At 41.2% G+C, this 27,288-nt stretch overlaps 1 protein-coding gene across 5 annotated transcripts in view; it reads right to left on the reverse strand.

The window, feature by feature from the left end:
• The window catches only part of LOC310685381 (uncharacterized protein), a 140,030-nt gene that overhangs the window by 74,143 nt on the left and 38,599 nt on the right, over positions 1 to 27,288 (reverse strand). For 2 of the 5 annotated variants that reach the window (XM_083457652.1, XM_083457653.1), the window contains exon 2: positions 8,357 to 8,461. The exons of 2 other annotated variants lie outside the window; for them this stretch is intronic. In XM_083457652.1, the coding sequence (XP_083313778.1) occupies positions 8,357 to 8,461 (105 nt within the window). Of the gene's footprint in view, positions 1 to 5,400; positions 5,504 to 8,356; positions 8,462 to 27,288 lie in introns of those variants that run through there. One more of the 5 variants, XR_014515153.1, reaches the window with a different exon arrangement.

A 27,288-nucleotide genomic window follows, 5' to 3' on the forward strand; every position in this document is an offset into this window, starting at 1 on the left:
TGCTTCGCAATAAAGAGCCCAATGACCCACTCATATGCTCCAGAAGTAATATTCCTACAGTTCTGGAGTATGGGTAAGGAACTAATTCTACTAAACTCAGTTGGGTATGCCCGTGTGAAATAGGATTTGGGCTGTTAGCCCAGGTGTGGGATCTTTAATATTGTTTCCAACCTTTTTGTGAATGACTCAAAGCAAGTTAGAACGAACTGATGATTGTTTTATCAGATCACACAATTTCCACCAATTTGTAAATAATCATTCACGACAATGGAGCATGAAACACAATAAAGGAATAGAGAGTTTATGAGAGGCAAAGTACTAAAATTAAAGGGTAAACAACACTCCTCTTTCAGTACCTCTAGTTCTTCCAATATAATTTTCCTTGCTTCCCAAAAGTGAATTAAACCACTTTGCAGAGGGAAGACAGGAGGTTTCAGACTCTTCCCATGCATGATAAGCAGCTGTATCACTAACAAAGATGAACAGCTAAAGTAGCATTATCAAATGCAACCATCACCTTATGAACTATAAAATTTGCTTTATTGGATCTGGTTACTAGTCCCAGTTCCTAAAACAGGACAACAAGCAAGGAAGATGATCCTGGACAGAACATTTCAGACGGAATGTGAGAAAAAACTAAAGTGCAAATGAAAAACCTATTCACCTGGAGCTAAAGGTCTTTAGAGGCATGTATGTATTTGAGTTTGTGATGTGAAATACACACACAAAATCCACCCAATTCACTTTAATATAACTTTCTGATACTGTATTCCTAGATTCATATTATCCACCCAGCAACAAGTTCAAGAGACGTCAGGATGGGAATGGGGGGTATTGAGCTCTTGAACATAAATGTTATTGGACATCTCTAATTCCTTGGACTAGGGAAACATTTTCTTTGGAAAGAGGATAAAACCATTCCTATTTTCTTTCTCCAAAGTGTGTGTGACCTTTCAGATTCTCAACAATTCTAAGAAACATGTACAAATTTTTTCTTGACTCTCAGTCATATCTGCTCCATCTGCACAATGGAAGGGTTCTATTTCATTATCCACCTCCTACATGGAACTTAGTTTGGTTAAAGCTTAAATTAGAACTTTAAAAAAAAACAGCATGGCTCAGGCCTGGGACCTGTTTAGCAATAATAAAAAGCACTGTGATTACTTCCTACTGAGTAATTGCAAGCATGCAAACTTCTCAGGATAGCTTCCATTTCAGGCAGTATGAATTCTAACACACTTGCCTATGACTGCTGTGGCATTTGTGCTTCTCATGCATGCAGCTTTTTCCACAGTATCTACGCAAAGTTGACAGTACCAAAATGCCAGCCTCTATCCCCTCCCCCAATCTGAATTTGCCCTTTCTGCAGAAAATGCAGAACAACTCATTTACAATATCTGTGACCCAATATTTCTATGACCAATTTGCAATATTAAGGCCTCATCTGGAAGCAGCAATGGTCATTTTAGAAATTCGGTGGATACAGATTCAGTCGTTCTGACTCAAATAACGAAGCAGTTGAGCAGCTTGGCAGCTGTATCCATGACTGAGCAGCCCTATTTAGGATCCACTCTGCTCACCCAAAAAAGGAGGGGCTAGAAAAGGTGCCTAAACACAGTCTGCCTCCTTTCCCCCCCTGACTGGATTACCGCGCCCAGTGGGGTCACCACCTAGCGGTCGTAAAAGACAAATGAACTTTGGAACATGGAATATACGGACTTTGTCAGATAACACAGACAGCGAGCATCCTGAATGCAGAACTGCCATCATTGCAAGAGAGCTGCGATGTTTCAACATCGATATTGCAGCGCTTCAAGAGACTTGAAGAGCAGGCGAGGGATAATAATAATAGTAATAATAATTTATTATTTATACCCCGTCCATCTGGCTGAGTTTCCCCAGCCACTCTGGGCGGCTCCCAATCAAGTGTTAAAAACAGTACAGCATTAAATATTAAAAACGTCCCTAAACAAGGCTGCCTTAAGATGTCTTCTGAATGTCAGGTAGTTGTTTATCTCTTTGACATCTGACAACTGAAGGAAGAAAAAGGAGGCTACACATTCTTCTGGAAAGGTCTATCTGAACAAGAACATTGAATACATGGAGTAGGCTTCACTATCAAAAACATGAAACCACTATCAAAAACATGAAACCCCCCCCCCAAAATGTGTTGTGTAAAGAGGATCTTAGAATCATGCTGCTAAAGTTGGATGTAACTTTAATACAGAGATGAGAGACTGGTGGCCCTCTAGATGTTGTTCAAATCATAGATCCCAGTCATACTGCCTTGGGCTGATGGGGAGTTGGAGTCCAACATCTGGAAGGCAACAGAATCCCCATCCCTCTTTTTGTATGTTCTTAATCAGTGCCTGCATTGTTCTTTATATAGTGTGTCAATATCCATATTATGTATTTTTTCCCTCTTCCTGGCAGCCAGGACAGGTGGGAGATGGCATTATCACAAAGTATTCTTTTCCAGAAATATGTACTGCAGGAAATGCATTTAGATGTATCTTGTAATAGGCTACACTTTGCAGCAGTGAGTTTCTTGCAGAAGTTTACAATAGTCTGGGGAGTTGTTTGCTTGGAAAAACATGTGAAAAAAAACAATCCAAATCAGGGAGAATTCCCACAACAAAACCCACAGTTGCTGCTGAGGCAAATGTGCCCATAATGTGACTCCATGACTCATGTGCTTAAAATTAAGCAGTACATTCTAACAGTCTCTTTGGTTAAAGCAAAGGCATGTAGAGAAGGAACAAGTTTATTATTGAATGTTAAAACTAATTAGCTTGCATTCTAATTTTTAGAAAGAAATATTTGCCCTTTCATAGCAGTTAGAAATATTTCATTTGCTGGTCTAATTAACTTCAAAGGCAGAAACAGAGATGTATGGCCAAATCACATTTATTCAGGACTAACTGGAACTTACTTCTGAGTAAGCATGCTATGACTTCAGTTATGCACCATTTGTACTATACAGTTAAAGCACTATCATACCACTTTAAACAATGCCTTCCCGCAAATAATTCTGGGAACTGCAGTTGAAAGATGCTGAAAGTTGTTAGGAGACCCCTAGTCTCCTCACAGAGCCACACTTCCCAGACTGCTCTGGGAATAAGGGTTGATGGTTAAACCACTCTGGGAATTGTAGCTCTCCGAGGGAAATAGAAGGGAGAGGAATAAGGAAGGATCAGGTTTTGGTGTAACTGAAATGGCAAATTTAGGGCTGATTGACTGATGCTGAATAATTCCATTGTAAAGGCTAAGTTTAAATGAAATCAGTGAAGGAAGATTGGTTAATGAAGGAATGGAAATAAGAACATAAGAGGAGCCTGTGGGATTGGACCAGTGGTCCATCTACCTGAGCACAAAAGCACTTTCCCTTCTTGAAGATAAAATGTATTATCATTGATTGGATACTTACAATATCCTGTGCTAGCTTTTTGAAGTCCTAGGCTACCAACGGTGAACGTGAATCAGACAGGAGCAAGAGGTGCAACGTCTACATGTTTTAAGGATATGGAGTGTCAGCTATTCTAATTCTTCTATGAGTGGTACTGGAGTCTGGAAATTTCATTGGGAAATAATATGTTCAGTAGGATCTTCCTTTTCTAATGTTTAAGAAATACAACCAAATACTCTAAAAATATTCCCTGGCCTGTGAACTATAGCCAGAGGATAGATTCCTTCCTTCTCATGTGCTTTTGCATTGGAACAAAAAGAATAAAATTCTTTGGGTTAGTTTGGATCAGTTTATTTCCAGAATTAAGGCAAGAGACAAGATTTTTACTCAGCAGAGAAACTACAGTGAAAGTTCCCACTGAACTTTGTATTTATCCTGGAATTGAGGGAATAGGATCTTCAGAAGTGAGAGCAAAGGGAGTAGGGTCAAAATATCAGACTTCTCATGGTAGCATTTGTAGCCCTCTTTTGTAAGGGGTTAAAGGCCAATTCCTAAATATTGTAGTTGGGACAGCCCAGGACCTCCATACACACTGCAAAGGCTTGTGCCTGTGGGATGTCACTTAGGTGCTGCACTGGTTGGACTTCATCCCTGAAGGTGCACTCCATTGTCTCAAGACAGATGCCAACAACCTCTTATAGAACACTAGCAGTTTAGGAAACTGAATTCATGGGTATTAGGGCGATTGAAAAGAAATGCCAGTTCCACAGAACATCCATGTTTTCATCATATTAGGGCTAGGCTACTGTACACACTTTATATGGGTCTGCTTTTCAAATGTTCTCAGAAGCTTCAGCATGTTCATGATTCAGGCACCAATTTGCTGATGTGGGAGGCTGCAGGGATCTTATGTGGCCAATCTTAAAATATCTTTGTTGACTCCCTGTTGCTTCCAGGCTCAATTCAAACTTCTGGTGTTGACCTTTAAACTAAAACCCTCAGTGGTTGTGACCATGATAACTAAAATAATTCGTTAAACTACCCATATCCTCAGATGTTCCTCAGAGGCTATGCTCCAGGTGCCACTGCTCACTGAAATATGGTGGGACTAACCAGCAACAGGGACTCCTCAATGGTGGCACAAGAACTGTAGAACTTCCTCTCAAGGGAAAAGTCATTCCATCCCCCTCTCTGTTGGTTTTTGATGCTAGGCAACTGCCATATTTACAGAGAACAGGTGGTTTTTAAGTGTGAAGTGATTTACTCCTTTGGCTGCTAGTCATTGACTTAAATCATTTTGCCCAGTATTCTCTACTTGTGACAGGTATTGGCACTCCAGGGTGTCAAAAAGAGATATTTCCCAGTCCTACTGGTCCAATCATGGCCCAAGGACCACATGTGGCCCTCAAGGATTTTTGGGGGCCCTCAGCAACATTTGATCCCACCCCCATCCCAAACCCCTGGCCTACCTGGTGTCAAGTCAATATGTCAAGCCCCCAGCCCAGGGTCAATCCATGTGTTCAAAGTTCCACAGAGATCCTGGAACAAGCTGAGGCCCATCAACATGGGCAGTTGAGCAGACACAGCACTTCAACTCCACTTCCCTTTTGGACTTTGCATGCAGAGTGCAGCATCTGGGCTTGACGAGGCATGTGACCCTCACCTGCTCCAAGCCTACTCCAGCTTGTAACATAGGCCTTGCTCCCTCCTTCCCTGCATGACAAGGCAGTGTGGTGCCTGCAGGTTCTGTGTCAAAATACTCTGTGGCCCACTTGGTATGAAAAGTTGGGCCACTCTGATTTAATTGGTGCGGCCAGGGATTTGAACTTTGAACTCTGACCTTATGTCTGCAAAGTATGTGTTCTGCCATTGAGCTATACAGAGGGGGGGTTTATTATTTTTTTGTTTTGCAGGTTCTTAGGGGTTTGGGGGGGAGGTATTGCATACTACTGATTTCTTTAATTTAATTTAATTACTTACTGATTGATTGTTTTGCAGGTTTTATTTATTGCCTTAATTTTATTTTAAAGCCCAATTCTGCATTCCAAAGGCAGGGGAGAGGGAGAACTGAAGGCAGATAAAATGCTCAAAGGACTCCTGTTGAGAGAGCATAAGTAGGGATGGAGGAGAAATGTGGTTCAGTATGCATTTAAAGCCAAATCTTACTGAAAATAATAGGCATAAATGCATTATCTTAGGGGAAATTTCTTGCAAAAATGTGCACATTAGTCAAAACAGTGTATTAAAATGTGTTTATTAGGTGGATTCACCCTAAAATGCTAATTACTTTCACAATAATTTTTTTAAAAATGCAAATCACTGCAAAATGTGGATAACTGAATTTAAGACTGGAAAAATGAGGAATTGAGAGAACTGAATCACCCCAGATTTTATTAAAAATCCACCTACTGTCATTTACAAGTGTAATCCTGTGCATCCTTACACAGAAGTAAGTCCTGCTGAGTTCAATGGGACTTACACCCAGGTAAGTATATAAGATTGGAGCCATAGCTACTTTTATCTATCAGGAGACAGCTTTACACAAACTGTCCCATAGACTGAATAGCCACCGATTTTCCTGAATTGGACTGATTTGGACCGATTGGACTGAATAGCCACCGATTTTCTGATGTGTCAAAAGATTCCTCAATACAAGAAAAGCAAGGTTCCAGGGCTACTTTTGAATGGAAAGCTATAATTTCCAATTAAGGTTTACTTTTCTAGTACTGGCTGCGGTGACAGTTTAACCACATGGTGGAAGATAAGCCCACATTCTCCAAATTACAAAGATTGGTCTATTAAAATATGCCACATATAGAGTAAGAAGTTAGTAGTGCAATACTGGTCAATTGCTTTCTAAATCTCAACTGGCCTTTAAATTTCCAAAGAGAAACAGATGTTAACATTGCCCAGAATGTTACCATCACTAAGTATCAGTTCATTCCAGCTGTTTAGGTATGTGGCAGTGAAATGACCCATTAAAAAGAAAAATACACACACTGGTTATGCAGCCTGCACTAAATAATCTGACAGAGAAGGCAGCAACACCAAATATAGCTTGCATGTTGCCACAAAGGAAAATGGTGAGAGGACACATTAAATGCGCAGATCACATTTGTTAAAGTTAAAAAAGAAAAGAAAGATAATTTTAATGTCATCAGACATGGACATATTAAGTCTACCATGTCTGCATGGAAATAAAAAGCCAAACAGAGTCACTTTTTGTCGTGGTTAATATCAGTTTGCAGCCACAAACGAGTCAAAATCAGCTGACACCAAGTTATAACAAATTGTACTGCGTGCTGTAGGTTCTACTCTGTAATATGCAATGTTAATTGCTTCTTGTAAATGGCAAGTTCAAACTGTTTCAGTTATCCTGTCACGCTGCACATCCTTTTAGGGTATGGTTCCACCACGATGTCTCTGCTGCAGTTCTCACTCTATTTGGGATTGCCCTCAGCTGCCCCCTTGGTGTCCCTTATTTATTTGCTTATTGAAACATTCATATATCACCTTTCAGCCCCCAAGAGGGCCCCTGTGATGATTCACAATAATTAAAACACACCGCTGGTACAATAGAAATCGAGAAGAGCCAAACTACTAGGTAAAGAAACAAAATAAGAACTGCAATGTGTGAAGTTGACATACAATTAAACTCCATAAAATAAAATGCTTTGACTCTGTCCACCTACAAACCATCAGTGAAGGGACCAGTCAAACCTCTTTTGGGAGAGAGTTCCACAATCAAGAGTAGGCCCCATTTTCTGTGACCTGCTACCTGCATCTCCCTTGACACGGAACAGGGCATCTGATGATGACCGTAATTTGTGGGTCTGTCTGGAAGGTGGAAGTTCTTCAGATACCCTGATCCCAAGCCATTTAGGGCTTTATAGGTAAAAACCAGTGAGTTAAACTGGGCCTGGAAACAAACAGGGAGTTAGTGCAGATGGTACAAGTCTGGTGTAAGAAGTTTTAAAACCCAGACAGCTGAAGGCATTCAGGTCACTGCAATTTGTACCAACTGCAGTTTTCAAACGTTCATCAAGGGCAATTATACACAAAACATACCGCAGGAATCTAACCCAGAATTGACTAAGACATGCAGAAATGTGGGCAGAATTGCCTTCTCCAGGAAGAGACAAAACTAGCACACCAGTTGAAAGGGCACAAGTGCACTTGTTGCCACAGTTGTCACCCAGATATCCAGGAGCAATGTTGGATCTAGTGTATGTCAAGAGGGAAAATGCCCTGGGTTCCTTCAAGAGCAAGGATGGGGTATTAATTCAATGAATAAATACACACAAACAACAGTGCATTATTTTACTTAAACACACATTTGAAAGGCCCTTAGGATATTTGGTATGTGATGACACCAGTATGCTGCCCACAACCATTTCTCATTTCTCATTTCTCATTTCCATCTGGTTCTGGTGAAACTGCTAAAATTCTGACCAAACGTCTGATCACTGAGGGACTAAAACTAAGGCTAAATCCACATAAGATTAGCATTTTGATGTGGGTGGGGGGTAACCTAGGAAATCTATTTTGAATGATGTAGGTGCATAACCCATTATACTTCCCTTAAGAATAAGATTCAGAGCTTGGGAGACTTCCTGAACCTGACATTGCTTCTGGATGTGGCCAGGAGCTCATTTTGCCAGCTGTTTTATTTTATTTCCAAACTGCCTTTCCTCCCCCAAACACTCAGGATGGGGTTTGACATAATCACATACTCAAGGAACACAGTCAGACATGCTATAGGTCCACTGTGCTATATACAGATATGTTATAGGTCCAATATGCTATATTTGTGCACTGTGTTGAGCTGAACACTGCCATTCATGTTGGTAGGTGCAAAGGCCTTCTGACTGAAAATGTGTTGCTGAATGGTAATCCATTTGTCATTTGCCTGCCCTACTTCCTCCCTCTGGAGACAAATTCTATACTCACTGTGTCTTCCCGAATGTATTACAAAATCCATTTTTGGCTGAATATCCGTTGTCACCATCATATCAAGAGCAATCCCTCTGGCTAATGTTCCAGGTCTCTTGAACACTAGGAGAAAAGTAACATACTTCCTCATTCTCATGCCTGCCTTGGGGGCAAGAAGTAACACTTAAATGGTTGGGATCAGCTGCCAAACCTTTTGGCTTTCTTACTGTGGGATAAATATTGTTAAATGATTGAGATGATAAATGCCACAAACATGACTGCAATGACCACAGCAAGGTCACTTTTGCAGTAATCCAGCCTACCTCCACTGACGAAGCACTGTATGAATTTCTGGCAGTGGCAAGCAAGTTGTGGAAACTCTGACTCAGGATAGAGTTGTGTCCTATGTCAACAAAGGGACCAGAATTTCCATTCTAGAAAAGCCACAGCAACACAGGAAGCTGCCTTGCACTGAGTCAGACCAATGGGTCCATTTAGCTCAAAGTGACTGGCAGTGCCTCTCCAAGGTTTCAGGCAGGAGACACTCCCAGTCCTACCAAGAAAAGCGAAGGACTGAACCAGGGACCTTCTGCATGCAAAGCAGATGCTCTACCACTGAGCTATGGTCATTCCCTGTACTACAGTCTGAGCTCAAGGACAGAAAAAGCCCTTTACTTCATCTCTATCTTTACCCTGGACCATTTATATCCCACCCCACTCAGTTCCTAAAGAGATCGCCAATAGCCCAAGACTATTCTTTTGGATCTTTTCTATGATGAATGGGTGGATGGTTAAAAAATGCAAGGTGTTATGCCAGATTCAAAGGAGTTACAAATAACTTCCAGGTATTAATGCAATATGCCACTGTACTGTGGGATGGTGATTCTTGCTTTCTGCTGTGAACTGTGGAAGGACCATTGCTTGGTTGTAGATCCACCTTGCATGCAGAAAGTCCCAAGTTCAATTGCTGGTGTCTCCAGGTAGGACTGAGGAATGCCGGTGTCTGAAACCCTGGGAAGCCACTGCCAGGATCTGACTCAGACCTATGGTCTGACTCAGTACAAGGGAATTTCCTGTGTCCATAAGTTGCTAATTTTCACATTTGTGTGAATATATAAAGGATAAAGGGGACCCCTGACCATTAGGTCCAGTCAGGGCCGACTCTGGGGCTGCGGTGCTCATCTCGCTTTATTGGCTGAGGGAGCCGGCGTACAGCTTCCGGGTCATGTGGCCAGCATGACAAAGCAAGGTGAACCATAACAGCACACGGAAACGCCGTTTAGCTTCCCACCGGAGTGGTACCTATTTATCTACTTGCACTTTGACGTGCTTTCGAACTGCTAGGGTGGCAGGAGCAGGGACTGAGCAATGGGAGCTCACCCCGTCGCGGGGATTCAAACCGCCGACCTTCTGATCGGCAAGTCCTAGGCTCTGCAGTTTAACCCACAGCGCCACCCGTGTCCCTGTGTGAATATATATATGTGTGTAAAATCATTGTGACAATGCACAGGCATTACACAGAGCATGGACATCCTACTGCACATATATAATTATCCCTCCCTCTCATGCATATGTATAAATGACCATGCCAAGCTATTCTCTTTAAAAGGGCACTTACAAGTTATTGGAATTTATTCAGTTTTTTAATAAACGCAATTGTTGCCTAAGTGCACTTCCCAAAACTGAATGTACATATTTCCTGGCAAAATAGCATGAGTGACATCTCTCCGTAACAGATTCTATAAACATGGAAAATGTGTGTTCCTTAAGAATCTCTCATGTTTGTATTCAAGTGGCAAAAATGGACAAGCAATCTTTTGTCTTATCCCATGTTTTGGCAACTGAGACAGAAACTTTCACTTTGCCAGTGAGTTGGCTCAGTGGGGTAAACAAAGTGGTCAGTGGCCTGAACCTTCTGTGGCCAAATGTGTCATTAAAGCCTGGTGGTCCATGCGTAAGGTGAAACCACGACCATATAAACATGCATGCCATTTCCCACACATCCAAAAGAATGCTCGGTCCTCCAACATCGTCACAGTGGAGCTGTGTTTTGGGTACCAGGATCTGGGAAGCATGGAGCAGGCTTTTAAACAACCAGATGGGTTTCCATTAAAATTATACAACTCTGAAGATGATAAAATGAAACCGCATATGGAAATTCCCTGTAAGTCACTTTTGAAAATGGAGAAAGTGATTTCCACCCTGATCCTGAACACGATACTTAGAACAAGTATGCCCCCGCTGATTTTAGTGGGAATTACTCCCAAGTAATGTGCTTAAGCTAAGAATGGCAAGGCTTGTTTGCACTAGTATTTTGCTGTGAATTAAATTTCACGTTGAATTAGATCTAACTTGATTCAAACCACCATATATAATGTCCCACATCAGATGTAGCAACAAAGCATGGCTTGTCGTTATAAATCTCAGGCTCATCCACTACCTCCTTCCCCACTGTTCCAGGTATAGGCTGAAATACTTCCAATTAATCCTATTGAATTAACTACTGGGCATTTCAGTTAAACACTTTGTAAACTTCATAAAGGGAAATCATGTTGATGAAAGTAGGACTCCACAGCGCCATCTAGTGTCACAGTGTTATAACGCATATAAGGTGTTTTATCTTTACGAATGTAGCTGAGTCCCAGGAAGCTATGACCTGTACAAACCATAGTTAGTTAACAAACTAGGGGACCAAGCCATGGTTTTGGTCCTAGTTTGGTATCTTGGTTTGTACAAACCAGTTTCCTGTATTTAGAAGAAAGTATTTTTGGTTTTTAAAATGTATAACATTTATATCCCACCTTTCCCCAAGGAGTTGAAGGCACTTGGGATGAGAAACTGAGTTGGATTCTGACAAGCAAAAGAACCTGGTGAGTTGCTGGCCTATAATTTTTCCACACAGACTATGTGAATTTCTGTGTATGTGATCATGCCCCTGAAGGGTGCTTCCAGACGGCACCCAGCCATTGCTGGTCAACTGTAAACTGGAAGTGGCATAGCAATTCTGCTTCTCTCATCATCAACAGGGTAGATACCTAATTTCAAGAGGGCATTTGTGAACAGCTCTAGTCAGAACTCCTACAAAAGTGTGGAGTGGACCTCTGAACATTGCAACTACTAGTTAATCACTCTTCAAAAAAGTCTTACAAAATTATGAAATTTTGTGGCTGGCCTAAGGTCATGAGCTTTATGGCTGAGTGTGGATTTGAACCAAGCTCTCCCAGGTCCCAGGGATGCAGGTGAAGCTGTGGGTTAAACCACAGAGCCTAGGACTTGCTGATCGGTGGTTCGAATCCCTGTGATGGGGTGAGCTCCCGTTGCTCGGTCCCTGCTCCTGCCAACCTAGCAGTTCGAAAGCACGTCAAAGTGCAAGTAGATAAATAGGTACCACTCCGTCGGGAAGGTAAACAGCCTTTCCGTGTAGTGCTCTGTTTGCCAGAAGCGGCTTAGTCATGCTGGCCACATGACCCAGAAGCTGTATGCCGGCTCCCTCGGCCAATAAGGCGAGAAGAGCACTGCAACCCGAGTCGGTTACGACTGGACCTAATGGTCTGGAGTCCCTTTACCTTTACCTACCTCCCAGGTCCCAGCCCTACAGCCTAACCCCTACACAACACTGTCCCTCCCTTTGCATTGAAGCTTTGGAGTACTGAAGTGAATCTCTTCTGCACATCTCTGGTATGATATCTTGTCCCAATATCAAGTCTGTTGCTGTGAAATAAAGGTTGTTCCTTGCAGTGGAGGAAGTCAAAACGTGAATGTGTGGAGGGGATGTAATCATACAGAAAAGCCCTAAGGAATGAGAGGAGCATCTAAACCCTGCTGCAGAGCTTGTCCTTTAAAAAAGAACCCCAGCCCACTGTATTTGTTTTAGAATGTTTGTTTGTTTTATTTTCCATAATTTGGTATGAATTGGCATTTACAGCTTTTATTCCATGTTGCACAGCTGAAACACCAAAACACGTTTTTATATGTATCCTTTTAAAATTACTGCTAGCAGCGCAAGGTAAACACATCTGTTTTGATTAGCTACATTCCGTGTTGTGTGTCAGAACAAAAAAAAAAACCTCTGTAAAAAACATTGGCTGCACTGTACTGTAAGATCTATGCATAATTATTTCGAAAACACAGAAAACCAGGCAGACAGGAAAGTAATGAGTAAAATATGTTTTTTTAAAAATAAATAAATAAATAAATAAATCCTCAAATGAATAAAAGGTTTAGATATTATAAACAAAACACTTTTTTTTTTTTTTGGTCAGGTCAGTTTCTTTTAAACCCAGCATATTTATAAGGGTGCCCTGCTTTTTAAAAAGCTGTATATAAACTAGATAGCATGCGTAGCTGCTCTGTTTAGAAAACAGCAAAGTACCATGTTAAAAGTCTGTTTAGTCAGCCCACCCACAGAGAAAAAAAAAGTTGACATTTAAAAACAGGATATAGTGAACAGTTTGTACCATTGTGCCCAGTAAATCTGACAGTTCCCTGCTGACGTTTTAGTTGAGTATGAGAAGTGAAGAACTAACTTCCTCGGCTTCACAGAGGATAGGAACCAAGTTTCACATGTAGGCAAGGATCATGGGGCCTGCCTGCACAAGTAATCTTGAACCAAGAAAACCTTTATTTTCCACAGCGCACGATTCTTTCTTGGAACTCACTGATACAGAATGTGCTAATGGATACATGCATTATTTGAGTCAAAAGACAAAGACTGGAATCTGGATGCCTGTGGCAAACTCCTGGCCCATGCACACAGATTGCAGCACCAATGTTGGGCTAAAGGATCTTCCAGTCCTTTTGCAATGTCTCCAGCGCTGCGCCAGCATTCCGTTGCACCAGTGGCGCTGCAGTGTTGGGTTCAGCCCTCCATGTGCAAGTTACTTGTGCAAGAAGAGAGAGAGAGTGGTCTTGAACAACCTAAAAACGGAGGAGGGGGGGAGAAGAAGAAGAAGAATACTGTTTCGGCTACAACTCCCATCATCCCTAGCTAGCAGGACCAGTCGAAATAAATAAATTAAAAAATTAAAAATTGTCCAGTAGCAATTTTTAAATTTTTGACAATTTTTTATTTATTTCAAATACCTACCTGAATCTAGCAGGACCAGTGGTCAGGGATGATGGGAACTGTAGTCCAAAAACAGCTGGAAACTCATGTTTGGGAAACCCTGCTTTAGACTATGTGGGTGTGTGTTGCCTTTGGAGATGCAATTATCTGATAATCTCAATATTAAGAACATAAGAGCATAAGAAGACCCTGCTGGATCAGGCCAATGGTCCAGATGCCTGTGGGAAACCTGCAGTCAGGATCCAAGTTCATCTGCACATGAACTTGGAAAAGCTTCTCCACCTCTGGGATAAACCTTACTGAGCTAGATGGAGCAGGGATCTGCTTGGGTCTAAGGTAGCTTCATTTGTTCACTAGACAATGCTGCTGAGCATCTCAATGCAGCTCAGTGGGTCTAGTGCAGGAACGTTGCACAAGCCCTGCTGAAGGAAAGGGTGGATGCTCAGAGACACTGCTTGATGGGTGGTGTCCACAATACCTTTAAGTGAAGAGAGATTTATGGATGCAGAAGCGATGCCATAGTCTTGCAGATCCACTGGAGGAGAAGGCTAGCTTTAGGAGCAGGGGGTTAGAAGATGTCTTAAATGGGTCTTTTATCCCTGGATCCCACCTAGTACTTCCAATATATCTTGTGCAAATCAGTAAAGAAATAAAATCCTGCCAGCAAGTGAAAGGAGCAATATTCTCCAAATGCAAAAAATGAGCAAGCCCACCCCCCACCCCCCGAGAAATGTAGTAACTCTTATCCTGTATCTTTGTTAAATGTGGACTTAAAAAATATTTACTAAACTGTGAACCGCAAGACTAAACAAAAGTCTTACTACCATTGTAAATCAAGATCAAGGCAATTTCATGCCAGGCAGAGAGGCAGCTGATGAATTTAAAAAGAGTGCTACATATGTTAGGAGAGGTGAGGGATGACGGCGATCTTCTTTTCGAGAAGTTGAACAGGCATCTGATGCCGTGGGGATTGTTGGCTGCTATCTGCAGCATGCCTGGAGTGAGTTTTGTTTTGGATTAAAATTCAGAAACCTAATTAAAACAATTTACTTTCACCCATTAGCCTTAATCCTTATGAATAGCTTACTGTCTTCTCTGGTTATTTCCCTAAGAGGAACTCAGCAAGGATCTTCTCCTCCTGTAGTTCTTTCTTTCTTTCCCTTACTTTGGATCTGCTAGACATCTCGTCTTGGGGAGCATAGTGAAATCATTCAGCACTGAGAAAGGATCTGATATCCATAAAGTTTTAATCTGAAATGTAGGCATCATCCAGCTTTGTACAGACTGGGGAATGTATCTGTGCTCAACTTAACGCCAGGAGATTTGTTATGGTCCAGGATGGAGAACATTCTGTTTATGGGCCAGTCTGTCTTTGAATACCATCCCTGAGCTGGATTTAAGACAGAATTTAAAAGAATATGTATATAATGTTCAATAACAGAGCTGTGTTTCAGGAGCAGGAAAGATTAAAACCAGGGCCACTCTAGTTTCATACTCTCATCTGATTAAAAAATCAGTCAGTGGAAGCATCATTCATGCTGATACAGGCTCGTATGCCTTCTCAGGCTGCATTCAAGACAGCACTTTGTTTCATTTCCATGACGTTTTCCGTCCCTGATGATTTTCATGTTTTATGTGATCATTCATATGATATAAAAGCCACTCCTGGAAACCTAGTGGAATCTGGTGGACATATAGTGATAATGTCTATGTTCTGGGGGTAAACGGTAACCCATTTCTTGACTTCCTTCACTCAAGGATAGATTCAACATTTTTTATTTTATTAAATTAGATAACACATTGTCTCTCAATTAGAAATATTGTAACCAATAGAGGTTTACATTATTAATTGAATTTGTTTGTTTCATTAAGGCTCGGATGTTGTCCTCCTTGCACATCTCTAAATCTTCTTATATATGCCATAAGCAAACTATTTTGCCACATTTCCAAACAAATAAAAAAGGTGTAATTGAATATAAAAGAGGTCTGTAAGGAAACTGCCAGACTCAAAACCCTTTGAAATGGCTGATGTAATCACTGCATGCATCATGCGTAGAGACATTGATTTATATCTTACTTCTTATATAAAGGGAGCGGGTGGCGCTGTGATCTAAAACCACCAAGCCCCTTGGGCCTGCTGATTGGAAAGTCAGCAGTTTGAATCCATGTGACAGGGTGTTTCTGGTTGTTGTTGCTTTACTTCTTATAATACCAGGGTAGTCACTCAAGGGGTGCTGAAGCAGACTCTTGAGGTATAAAACACCAGCTTGCCCTTCTTCACATGTATACATTGATAAATGAATGTATGCAATATCAGGTACATCCTGAGTTCCCTTTTAAAATATGGCTTCTGCATTGTAACCATTGGCAATCTTCCCAGTTTCCTTTCCCATACAAAATGTTTGCCAATTCCTTGGTGTTTCTAGAAGAATTAAAATGAGATTTCCCAAAACATACAGAAACCTTGGAAGGTTAATCAGCGTTCAGATGTTGCCTATCTGTATCCTTCTTTTTCAGGTCTAGCTCATTTACATACGTAAGTAATTATTTGCAAATTTCACCCATTCTGCCTTAGCACCTTTGTGAGTTGCAGGGGGATTCCCCCTTCTTGTGAATGACAGTAAGAAGACGGTAAGCAATGTTGGATACAGAGCATAAGTTGTGTGGGCTTCTTCTACCACACAGGTTATGTAATTCAATGGATATAATTTGGACTTGGGCCTGCGAGTCATAGTTTTTAAGCCACATTTAGCCAGGGCTTGCATGACTAGGATTGAGCAAATCATCATGGGACTATCTGCTGTCACAAATGCATACCCATTTTTACCAAGAAGCAACATGAGTAGGATATGGGTAGGTCCTTCCTGCTCTCTCATCCTGCGGGTGCCATTTTGAATCCTCCTGGGTGGATTCCAGAGAGATTAGGGAAGCCATACCTTTAGCAATTCACTGTGGGGATTGGCAGTGTCTCAGTGGTAGAGGATATACTTTGCATTCAAATGGTCCCAGGTTCCACCCCTGGAACACATAGCAGGTGATGTGTAAGAGACCCTGGAAAACTCCTGCCACTCTACAATTCTGGGCTAGATAGTCAAATAATGTGACCTAGTAAAAGGCTGCTTCTGAACATTCTATTAGTTTAATTGCAATACATAATTTCATCTGTATGCTGCCTTTCCACAGTTCAAACCATGCTCAAGGCGTCTTACAGCATGAAGAAATACATAACTATAACATAATAAAAATAGTCATAAACAATTAAAAAAATTAAAAACACACACAGCAAAATTGAAGAATTTCCATATAAATCACAAGATCTAAAATAAAGATACAAAAAAACCCAGCAACAACCCCCTCCTCAACCTCCCCAGCCCAAAAGTAATAACTTCTTCCAAAGAGTCCTGAGAAGCGTGGTATAATGAGATGAATGTAGAGATCCCTAAGCCTTCCTCTCAGAACCTCAGTCCCCTTGGAAGAAGAACAGACTATTCAATCAGTTTACATTTGTGGCAAAGATTTACCCCATGTCACAGCTTCAGTTCCTCTTCCATTAATCCTTGCAAGCATTTGCAATGGGAAATTGACTCCGAAGGATTGTTAAAACACATTGCACATCAAAAATATGACCAATGAATAATACTGCTCCCACCATTTTAGGCATAATATTTAGGTGCCATTTATATTCGCCCTTGGCAAAGCTTTCATTGGTTTAGAGATTGCCAGGCCAGTGCACACAAAGTGTCACCTACAAATAAGCAAATGAGACAGCTGACTGGACTATTCCTACACATTCAAAGGTCCTGTGCATGTCAGAGCCTGTCAACGGCTTTCAAAACATGAACAGTGGGATTTCCAAGTTTGTAGGAAAAATAAGTCTCATTCTTGTCTTTCAGTAAAACAGAGAAAATTGGATGATGTTGAAAGAAACAGTCTTCAAACACCTAAAACGGGAAAGAAAATTAATAGTAAACCCACAGTGTGAAAACCTAATGTTTACACTTCTTTCTTTCTTTTTTGGGAGGAAAAAAAGACATTTTGACTAATGCTTAAAATCATCATCCTTCTACTCAAAGGATGCATCTGTATGCTTATCCCTTTATCCTATTTTGCACCAGAGGGGAGATATCAAAAGGGTGATGATTATTCCATTTACTGACGTATTTCACAGTAAGAAGAATTTACCCAGTTCTTTGTGAGGTACAATTCTACTGCTGTTTGCTTACTGTATAAAGATGGCTTTGCTACAGAGAACAACTTATTGCCTACTGGAAAAATACATGGGGTTGTGTGCAGTGGAGAGACATGTTCTCCATTCAGTTGCCACTGCAGGATCTCCTCTGAGATCATTGCCATTTGACATCATAACCTTCATCTGAGACCACACACATCTCTCTCAAGTAGAAATTCATCCAGCTCAAAAGAATTTCCATCAAGCTGAAGTTAACTTTTGGCCCAGAAACAGCATTTCAATTGGCCTGAAGAGGCAACAGAGTAATAGGTTGCTGCTTATTTGCACATGCAATGGATTTAGCAAATGTTAGGTAGGCAGTTGAGCTTCTCAAACCGTCAGCCCGAGTAGGGCTTAGTTTGATCTGGGGACTCACCCAGACCAAAATTTGCTTCAATTCTAGGTTCTGGCTCTGAAATGCAATAGGAAATAACAGTAAACACTACTCCTGGCAATCTCTGGCTGCATCAATTAAATTAAAAAGCAAGTTTCTAGTCCATATAGCTGCAAATATAGCTTTGACAATGTATGGGCAATCTGTGGTGAAATCTCTGAAGGTGAAGGTTGAGTAAGATGTACAATGTTCAGTTACATCCGTACCATACATGTAAAGTACTTTTAATGCACATGGTTTCCCCAAATGAATCTTGGTAATTATAGTTTGTCCTTCACAGTTACAATTCCAAGCACCCTTAAGAACTACATTTCCCAGGACCATGTGTTTTAAATGCTCATTAAATGTGCTTTAAATCTACCCAGACATAGGTCTCATTGAGTTCAGTGAGAGATCATTGCAAGTTAAGAAATTATGAGACTGCAGCTTAAATATCTCTCTTCCTTCCTCATGGCTGGCAATAGTGTCATTATGCAAACAACACAAAATAAAATAACTTAAGCCAAGCAAAATCTTTTTTACATTTAATTTGGGTGACTTTGGCGTAGATTTTTTTTTCAAAAAAATGTGATACACACAGTGCTGCCTATTCCCCACCACCCAAAAAAACCAACAACAAAAAAACACACATTGCTTTTACTGCAGAGATACAGATCTATTCTTTAAAACACAGAAGAAGAAAAGTCAGTGTTATGGTGTCTTTTACTCTGTGGTAAGAACCACAAGATAATTTAAGAATACTAAGATTTCACTTTGGGGGATTTCACTCTTTTCCGTTTGTTGAGGCCCAGCAGAAAACAATAATTGGAGCAGGGGCGCAGAGATCTCCAGCAAGTTTTTGCCTTTTTGAACTAGAAATAGATATGTGGTTAAACAGTGTTGTGATACCCAGAACTATGAGAAACTATCAGATCTAAATCTTGTAGAGTAAGGCCAAACAAGAAGACAGACTGTGTATCGACAGTGGGTGGGCTGACACCCTCCTTGGCTTTTGGTACAGATCCAGGAAGCAGTCTGGGTGATCCCCTCTCCCTTCCTTGAGAAACCGTAGTTCTGTTTGCAACTGTGGGCAGCAAACACCAGCTGAAACACCTGCATACAGCTCATGCCATGCACAGATGTACAGCACTTGTTGCTGATCCATATGGAAAGCAGCCTAGTTCATGCCTGCATGCCAGCATGTTTGACTGAGGCACAGAACATCCACAATGGGATTCAGGTACATTTCCATTCCTGTTCCCACCTCCACTCCCCTTCGAAAAGTAGGTGGGAAGCAATATATTTATTTATCCTGTCTTATTTAAAATAATTTCTGTACCACTTTTCATTTGAAAATAAATCCCAACCTAGTTTACAACAGTAAAGTAATATATTAGAAGTGATTGTATAAGGAAAATTTTGCATCGTGTTTTCATTCCTGTCCTGTTATTCCTTTCTGTTCTTCTCATTCACTGCCCAACTCAAACGTCAGAAACCTGTTCCATCACAGAAGATGTTCCAAAAAGCAAGGAGACAGGGAGACCTGTGGCCATGCAGATGTTGCTGGACTACAACTCCCATCATCCCTAGCCATCAACAGTGCTCCCTGGGGCTGGTGGGATTTGCTTTTCAACCCTGCACTAAGGGATATCACAGCTTTAATTCTGATCAGATTGAAAGTTGATGAAGGTTCCATCCTAAATTCTAATCTGGGTTCTTTTTGACATACTGTATCCCGGATCCATACACCATATTTTGACCTTTAACAGCACTCACTCAATGAGTCAGATCTATAATGCAACCATCTGCTCAAAGGGCTAAGAAAGAGAAAAAGATGGCTGCACCAAATACGGAAGGGGCAAACCTCAAAGCAGGGTTGAAAAATGTAGAGAACTTTAATAAAATAGTGAAATTGTCCAATGTGTTTCAGTAGAAATCTTCCTCAGGGGCACACAAATTCAATTTCTAGCAACACAATATCTTTCAAACGATACCTTGCCTCACACCGTAACTCAACAAATTGCATGATTGTCCCGTGAGAAAAGCTTCCACTGAAATACGTTGGCCGTTAACTACATTTTAGAAAAGCCATTTCAAGCTCTCCCTCCCCACTTTGGTACTTCCCATTTCCCTGAGGGTTTGCTATTTTTTTGTACAAAGGATAATGGCAAAAGAACCACAAATCCTTAACTGTGGTTGTCACTTCCCTGCTACTGCTGTAGTGAAAGGATACTGGGCCAAAGCATTTCAGCAGCATCAGACACAGCTGAGAGAGGAGGAAAGGCGACCGACAGCTAGAATGGATACTTAAGCATAGCTTCCCTCCCCACAAAAAAAGATGAAATGCATCATTAAATGTATATGGGCTAATTTATATGTCTATATGCAAATTTAGAAATAAATCATTACAAGTCAAATAGAAACACATCTCATTATTGTGAGGAAGACTGTGCCCAGGTAATCCATGCACCTGTTCTCCTATTCAGGTGCTAACTGGGCTATTTCAAGTCTCCAGCTCTCTCTTCTTATGGCTCCCAACCTAGTCAAGCATCTTATTCTCACAGTGGCCAACCAGATGTCTATGAGAAGCCATCTGATTTCCTGCAGATGGTATTCAGGAGCATATCACCTCTGACTGCAGAGGCAGAGCAGAGTCATTGTGGCTAGTAGCCACTGATAGCCTTTAGACCAGACTTGGACAGTCAAATAGAGGACTGTCTTCTGGCAGCCCTTGAAACAGAGGGCTGTCCTCTATAAAGGCCACCCTACCAACAGCCATGTGTTGCTGCCATGGTATCGTCGGAGTGTTTGGGTGACCTGGGTTACCAGCACAAACAGACACCATTTAAAAAAAAAAATACAGTAGGGCATTATGTGGGGTGGAACTGTTCAGGGGAGGAGAGGGAGAGTGATGTCAGATATTATAACCTCAGGGTTGTTTTTATATATTAGAGTGGGGGTGGCTGGAATGTGACACCAGCACATGAAATAAGTGCTAATTCCACCCATAATATCATATATACAACAGCATGACCAGTGCTTGTTTTTCCTCAGGAGACTTTTGTTGCCTTTTAAGAAAACCCACAGTTGTGACATCTTGCTTTCCACATGAGGCGAAGTAAGACAAAACGAGGGGAAATGAAATCAATAAGCCCTCTGAAGCTCAGAAACAAACCAATGGGCACATTTTGTGCTGCCCTTTGGTAACTGATGTTGGGGCTGGTGGGGGGTTGGGAATAGGGTTATGAGGCAAACGCTTCACCGAAGAACTCACTGGGGACACTGGTAAAAATAAATTGCTCAGCTCTAATTTTCTTAGCAGCTTCCATGCTATTCTTTGAAACTGAGTAAGAAACCCTTGGCCTAATCCCAAGAGCCAATCTATAGTAAATAGTGCACACTTAATGCCTAAGTTCCTTTTTAGCACCATTCCGACAGTGACTTCAGCCACACAGCTTAGTCATAGCAGACATTTTTGTGGTGAAAGCATTAAACCCACATGCAGCTCTCTTTCTGTGGCCACAGGGGGTCATGCTCCTTTCCCATTAGCTGAATAAATCATAAAGTCTGCATGGACCACACAAGAAGCAAGGCGAGCAGCAAGCCACAGTCGGTGCTGCTTACAGCCTGCTTTTCTTTTCAGGCGAAGAAAAGGAAAGGGAAAGAAAGGGAAAGAAAATTGGGGGTGGGGGTTGAAATACAGCAAAACAGGCAAGCTGTAGGCCCGTTATTTGATTTTGTTGTTTTAATCTGGTATCTCTGAGGAAACATAGAGACTTATATTATTATAATGCTACCTCAGAGAAGAATGGTATTAAACATTTGCTTGGAAATGCAGCGTGCATCTCTTGTTATATCATACGTAGCAAAATATGAGGTGAAAAACATCCCTGAAGGTATATGAATAATAATAACTACTATTCCGCCCCGTTCCCCGCCCCCCCCCCCACAAAAGTATGTTATAGCACATCTTGATGTGATCCAAATCAGATATAATTCTGTGACTTCCTAGCCCATATGTCATTTTAGGATCAGACATGAACAAAAATCGTGTCTAGTTATTTTTCACATTGTATGATTCATTCCACCAACGTAGTTAACAGAGTGAGGTCTGGAAGTCTAGAGGTTAGTTCAAGTTCCCATCAATCAGGAAATGAGATAAGAAGTAGGAATTTTAAACATAGCCATTAACATGCAAGTGTTATCACACAGAGGAGACACATACTCGGCTCATTATACTAAGCAGCCTTTCCTAAGCATTTCTTTACGCATGTTCTATAGCAAAGGCAAATAATAACAATATTTCTCCCCAAAGGGTACTGAACTTTTTTTAAAAAGGATTTATATCACAGCTTGACTAGCATGAGGAGAACCTAGATTGTATGTAAAAATAGAGAGTGCGTGGAAGGAAAACTTTTAAAGACACACCCACCCATCACATGACTATGTAAGAGCCTCCAAATGTCCCTATTTTCCATGGACATCCCTGATTTAGAGAAGCCATCCCAGTTTCTGATTTGATTCCGGAATATCCCACTTTTCCTTAGTATGCCCCTATTTTCATTGGAGAAATGTTGGAGGATATGGAGTTATCTGACCCCTGGGCCATCTGAAGGCAATCCTGTATATGGAAGTTTTTATAATGTTTGATGTTTTATTATGTTTTTATATACTTTGCAAGTTGCCCAGAGTGACTGGGGTAACCCAGTAAGATGTGCAGGGTATAAATAGTAAAATTATGATTATGGAATGGGACGTCCCTATTTTCATCTGATAAATGTTGGAGGGTACAATATGTTTTGTTCTACTTGTGATGGCATGTGGCATGCTTGGATGTGTTTTTGAAAACTGTCTGAGAGAGGAGGAAGATTCCATCAAAAACCAAAGGCTATATTTAAACACCGTGCACTAAACTTTAGTCTCCTTCTTATTAGTTCATTCAGCAGTTTGATGGGGGAAAGACTGATAGGAGTTGACATTATGCAAACCTTCCCACCCAACCACTCTGCTCTGCTGCTGCGACGGTCTATGTGAAATTATATCCCCCCTCAACCCCTTCACATTTTCACTGCTTCTGAGGAAAAGCAAATAATCAGGTAGGATTGAGATAAATTACAGGGTGGCTTTTTAATGTGAACAAGTGCTCGCTGAGGGAGTAGACTGAAACCACTTACTTTAGCTTCATTTCTGGTTCAACAATTCAGGTAGAAGAAATATGTGCAAACTTTACAAAAGACACCCCTGTGCTTGTAGACATACCAAAACATAGCACCCTTATTTAACTGGTCTTTACCAAACTAGGGAAATCTTTCTGAAAATTATGCTACTGAATGTATGAAATCTCAATTCTAGGAAGCAGAAATTATTGGATAAATGTTGTAGCACTAAGCCATTCATTATTTATACAGCACTGTTAACAGTATTGTACATGGTTTTGTTCTCTCCTCTCTGCCCTGCACCCAGCCTCTTAACATTTTGGACACTTTTTGTCCATATTTGTTAGTGGGAAATTTATTAAACATTCTCAAGGCAGTTATCTGTACTTTGATGAAGTCATTAAAGGAATCTACCACAACGAACAAATCTCACCTGCGTTGAAATATCTGTATTGGCTTCCAGCAGTTCAATATGCTTGTTTTGACCCATGGAATCTTAAAAGGCTCGGCTCTTTTCCTTTAAGAATCTCCCCATTCATTCACCAGGGACAGCCAACATGGCATCCTCCAAATATTCCGGATTACAACTCCCACCAGCAACGACCATTGGTCATTCTGCCTAGGGCTGATGGAAGTGGCAGCCCACAATATCTGGAAGGCACTATCTTGGCTATGTTGGTGCTAGGACATCAGAAGCCAGTACCCCTACCTTCAAAGATTACCCAGGTGGCAAGTAGAGATAGGTCTTTCTCTGTAGTGGCACCTCTCCAGAGATGTCCATTTCACACACCAGCATCATTATCCTTCAGGCACAAAGTAAAAACCATTCTGTTTTCCTAGGCATTTACTTGAGCGGTAGTGATTTTCTGGTATTTTTGTTGGTGCTAGTATTTTCATGCTGGTCTGATTGTCCTTGGTAATTGGGATTATTATATTGGTGCTATATAAGTAGTGTCTAGGGATGCGGGTGGCGTTGTGGGTTAAACCACAGAGCCTAGGACTTGCCGATCAGTAGGTCGGCGGTTCGAATCCCCACAACGGGGTGAGCTCCCGTTGCTCGATCCCTGTTCCTGCCAACCTAGCAGTTCAAAAGCACATCAAAGTGCAAGTAGATAAATAGGTACCACTCCGGCGGGAAGGTAAATGGTGTTTCCGTACGCTGCTCTGGTTCGCCAGAAGCGGCTTTGTCATGCTGGCCACATGACCCGGAAGCTGTACGCTGGCTCCCTCGGCCAATAAAGCGAGATGAGTGCCGCAACCCGAGTCGTCCGCGACTGGACCTAATGGTCAGGGGTTCCTTTACCCTTTACCTTAAGTAGTGTCTAGTGTGGTGGAGCATGGCCATGGAGATGTCCTTCTGTCCCCAGCACTGCTGCAGCTTATCTAGACCAAGCTGGTGCAGGATGGTAGCAAGGTTGGGGCTGAGTAGATGCCCTGGCAGAAGCAACCTGGCATTTCTGCTGGTGGGTCTGCACAACCCCAACCCTGCTACTGCCCTTCCCCACCCCAGACTCATCCAACTAAGCTGCAGTAACACTGATGATGGGAGGCTTACTCCATCTCAGCACACCAATTGCTACTGTGTTATATGCACTATTTTATAATTTGATGTTCTACTATATGTAATTACTTAGGGTTTAAAATTTTAAAAAGCTTTCTTTTAAGGCATTCAGGTGGCAAAGTGGCTATATGAGCTGCTTTGCATAAATATGGCAAAAGGCAATATAAATATTATTTATGAATGAAAAAATGAATGAATGAAAAAATAAAAATGCATAGAACATCTGGGACCTGAGAAATATCTATGTTCTTAGACTGTGTACAGGCAAACTACAAGATAGTTGTGAAGGCACATATGAGCAATAAATATGCTGGGTGAGCTAATCTTAATTCAGATTAGGTTGCATCCCCCAAAACCTCAGTTTCTAAGGGTCTTTCACATTAATTTTTTCACAGTTGTAGCATCTGCTCTTTCAGATATTCAGAATTATGTGATAGGTTCCCCCCCCCTTAAGTTGGGAATGTAGGTTTGAGTTAGAGACGTAGGCAACAGCCCGCCAGTTTCTAAATTGATTATTGTCCACCTAAAATAAAGTAAACCAGTCATGAAGTAAACATCTGTAGCACCTTCTCAGTGTAAATGAATCACGCCTAACCTTAAACTTTGAGGCTTAAAGAGACAATCACATAAATAGCAATAGACAGTGCTTTTTTCTGGGGGGACGCAGGGGGATGCATACCCCTAAACATTTTGTGAATTTAAGTTTGGCCTCATTGAGGGGCAGTATTTTCAATATGAGTAGGAAAATGAGAGTACCCCTAAATATTTTTTAAGGAAAAAAAGCACTGGCAGTAGAATCTGTATTAGTCATTTAGCAATTTTGAGAGTATTATATTAATGTGATGCGACTTAGGTATGGCTTGCTTAAAATCACTTTGCTGAGAGTGCTGTACTTTTGGGGACGTGTGGGTATATTTGTAGAACTAGTAGTTGTAGTAACAAGAATAATTTTACATCTCTGTCCAAATCAGCACCATGGATTCAAGATGGATTTCATCTGCCAGAAAGGTCAATCCAAACTGCTTGCACAAACCTGTCTTTATGCTCCTGTTTATTATGTTCCCATGTAGTAGATGTCTTGTGCACTAAAACAGTGCAGCCATATGTCAACATTTCTCTGGTGGTTCCGAATGTTCTAAACAAGAGCGAGGGTGCAGTGAACCTCCCATGTAAACTTTATACAACAGATTCAGCAGAACTGTAATTATTTACAAAATGATGGCATGAGAAATCTCTGGATTTATATCTTACGTTAAAGTAACAAGGATTGTGTCCACATAACGCTTGACGTTGCAGTGGCTTCCACTTTATTCTATTATTATTTTTATACAAGTCAGTCCTATATATAGATAGATATAGATATATAGATATAGATATATAGATAAAGACACACACACAAACACACACACACACATCTATTCCATTAAGTTTGGAACCACTAACCCCTTGGCAATGATTTCCTTGTAACCATTTGCAACACTGGCGTGATAAAGGATAACTGAACATTGTCTTTGGTCTCAGCATGAAAGATGCACATAGCTACAGTAGAGAGCCAGTGTGATGTAGTGGTTAAGAGCGGTAGTCTCGTAATCTGGGGAACCGGGTTCGCGTCTCCGCTCCTCCACATGCAGCTGCTGGGTGACCTTGGGCCAGTCACACTTCTCTGAAGTCTCTCAGCCCCACTCACCTCACAGAGTGTTTGTTGTGGGGGAGGAAGGGAAAGGAGAATGTTAGCCGCTTTGAGACTCCTGAAGGGGAGTGAAAGGCGGGATATCAAATCCAAACTCTTCTTCTTCTTCTTCTACAGTGGTGCTGTCAGGGCCAGACTTTGAAGCAGAAATCAAGGACCCGACTGGACAAATGAACAGGAGGGACCTCAAATATAGCAGGCCTGGCTTAACCACATTTTGAGGTAACTAAAGAAGGCTGCAAGAGCATAAAACTACGAAATTTCACCACTGCAGATATAGCCTTAAGAGATTTTAGCAGGAGTTCATGTACCAGAATCATAAGTTACTTTTTTGCTACACATTTAATAAGCTATACTTAATGTTTTCTAAGAAACAGAAATGGAGCAGGAAGTGGGGTGAAGCTGAAAGTCCCCAGAACAGCTTTTCTGTTAGTAGGAGAGCTTTCTGGTGATCTAGGAGGAAGGTGCTGCAAAGAAGGAATAGGAGAGAGCTTGTTGGACAGGAAAAGACAGACTAAGCTAGCCTAGTGAATCTGGATAAACAAGGAGGGTCAAAAGCTGGTGTGTTTGAGAAAAGACATATATGGTTATTAAGAGGAAAATAAGAAAGGAGAAAGAATTCTATTAGCAAATGCCAAAAGAGTGAGATGATAACAAGAAAAGGAGAACATTTTATCATAACTGCGGGATAGGAGGAGAATCTATCAAAGGCAATCTGAATTACATTTTTTCTTTCTTTGCCTTTTCCATTTTTCTTACTTTTAATAAGAAATGCATGCACCTAACACAACAACTATCTTCTTTAGCTATGGTACACTATGATGCAGGCAGAATAGTTTAATTCCAAATGATGTAATCATGGTGTTGTCAGTCTCAA

The sequence above is a fragment of the Podarcis tiliguerta genome (assembly GCF_965153285.1).
Source record: "Podarcis tiliguerta genome assembly, chromosome: 9".
NCBI classification, from domain to species: domain Eukaryota; kingdom Metazoa; phylum Chordata; class Lepidosauria; order Squamata; family Lacertidae; genus Podarcis; species Podarcis tiliguerta.